The sequence below is a fragment of the Haplochromis burtoni genome, unplaced genomic scaffold, assembly GCF_018398535.1.
Source record: "Haplochromis burtoni strain Fernald_Lab_line unplaced genomic scaffold, NCSU_Asbu1 Contig_103, whole genome shotgun sequence".
NCBI classification, from domain to species: domain Eukaryota; kingdom Metazoa; phylum Chordata; class Actinopteri; order Cichliformes; family Cichlidae; genus Haplochromis; species Haplochromis burtoni.
In genome coordinates, this window is record NW_024582464.1 from 941761 (window position 1) to 942930 (window position 1170).

The 1170-nt window shown below is 39.5% G+C and overlaps 1 protein-coding gene across 1 annotated transcript in view; it reads left to right on the plus strand.

Moving 5' to 3' along the window:
- LOC102308192 (histone deacetylase 2) overlaps nucleotides 1–1170 on the plus strand; it is a gene marked incomplete in the record, with an annotated part of 23758 nt that extends 22588 nt beyond the window's left edge. The window contains 3 exon segments of the mRNA XM_014336414.2: nucleotides 38–193; nucleotides 300–357; nucleotides 804–1170. Coding sequence (XP_014191900.1) covers nucleotides 38–193; nucleotides 300–357; nucleotides 804–834 — 245 coding nt within the window.

Here is a 1170-nt window from a genome sequence, read left to right on the forward strand (position 1 = left end):
TCACTCAAACTCACCAGAGTTTGGTCTTTGATTGCAGTCCGTGCTACAGATAAGAGAATAGCCTGTGACGAAGAGTTCTCAGACTCTGAGGATGAAGGGGAGGGAGGCAGGAGGAACACAGCCAATCACAAGAAAGGAGCCAAAAGGCCCAGAGTGGACGAGGACAAACAGGAAGGAGAGGAGAAGAAAGCTGGTTGGTTACTTTGATGCTTACTCGATTGTTGTTATTAACAGTGTAACAATGTGTAACGCTGGTTGTGATTAAAAGGTTTCTTTCTTCCCCATTTTTCCCACCTTAGATATAAAAGAAGAAGAGAAGACAAAAGACAGCAGTGCTGAGAAGACTGACTCAAAGAGGTGAATGTTTGAATTCATTCACACACTGAGTGTTCTCGCTCCTTTTTAAATGCAGTTACTGCATGCTTTTTCAAACTGAGTATGAGGTTGTGTTGTGCATGACAAGCAGAGCTTTTATATGCACAAATCTGATTAGGGCACAATACTTCAAAGATGTGGAGAGACTGTGGGATTGTTGTCATTTTTCATGAAGTTATTTTACTGTGACATCAAAACACAAAAGATGCTTCAGAAACTCAAGTGAAAGTCATATTGGGCAAACCAAAGCGCCAGTGCAGTCAGCTGTTGCTCTGATCCTGAGCTGTACCTTGTTCAACCACTGGGCTACCACAGTATGTGCACACATTAGTAGCCTGTTGTTCTAATGTTATATGTAGCCAGTACTTAACTGATCACTATAGCAACATTTCTGTTGTTTGAACTAATCGATTTTTCTTCCTCTGCAGTGTGAAAACTGAGCAGACCAGCAGTACCTAAAGTGTTCTTATCCAAAGATCTTAACTGGTGCTGTCGAGCCTCAAGGATCCTGCACTTCCCCAAAACACCATTAAGAAGCATTATATTTATTATGACTCTTTGTTTTCTACTTGTAAATTGTCTCTTTGTGTTGTGTGTCAGTGGTTATCCTGAATTCAGCCCTTGAATTTTCCAGATTTGGTGCTTATTAAACGATGTGAATCCAATGTGCTTAATCTTCTGAATCAGCTCTTTTGTCGTTAAACAAGAGTTTAAACCCTTACGTGAACCTGTAATGATTTTACAGCTGAATTTTGATATTTTGTGTTTGTTAATAAAAAAAAATTTATACTGTTG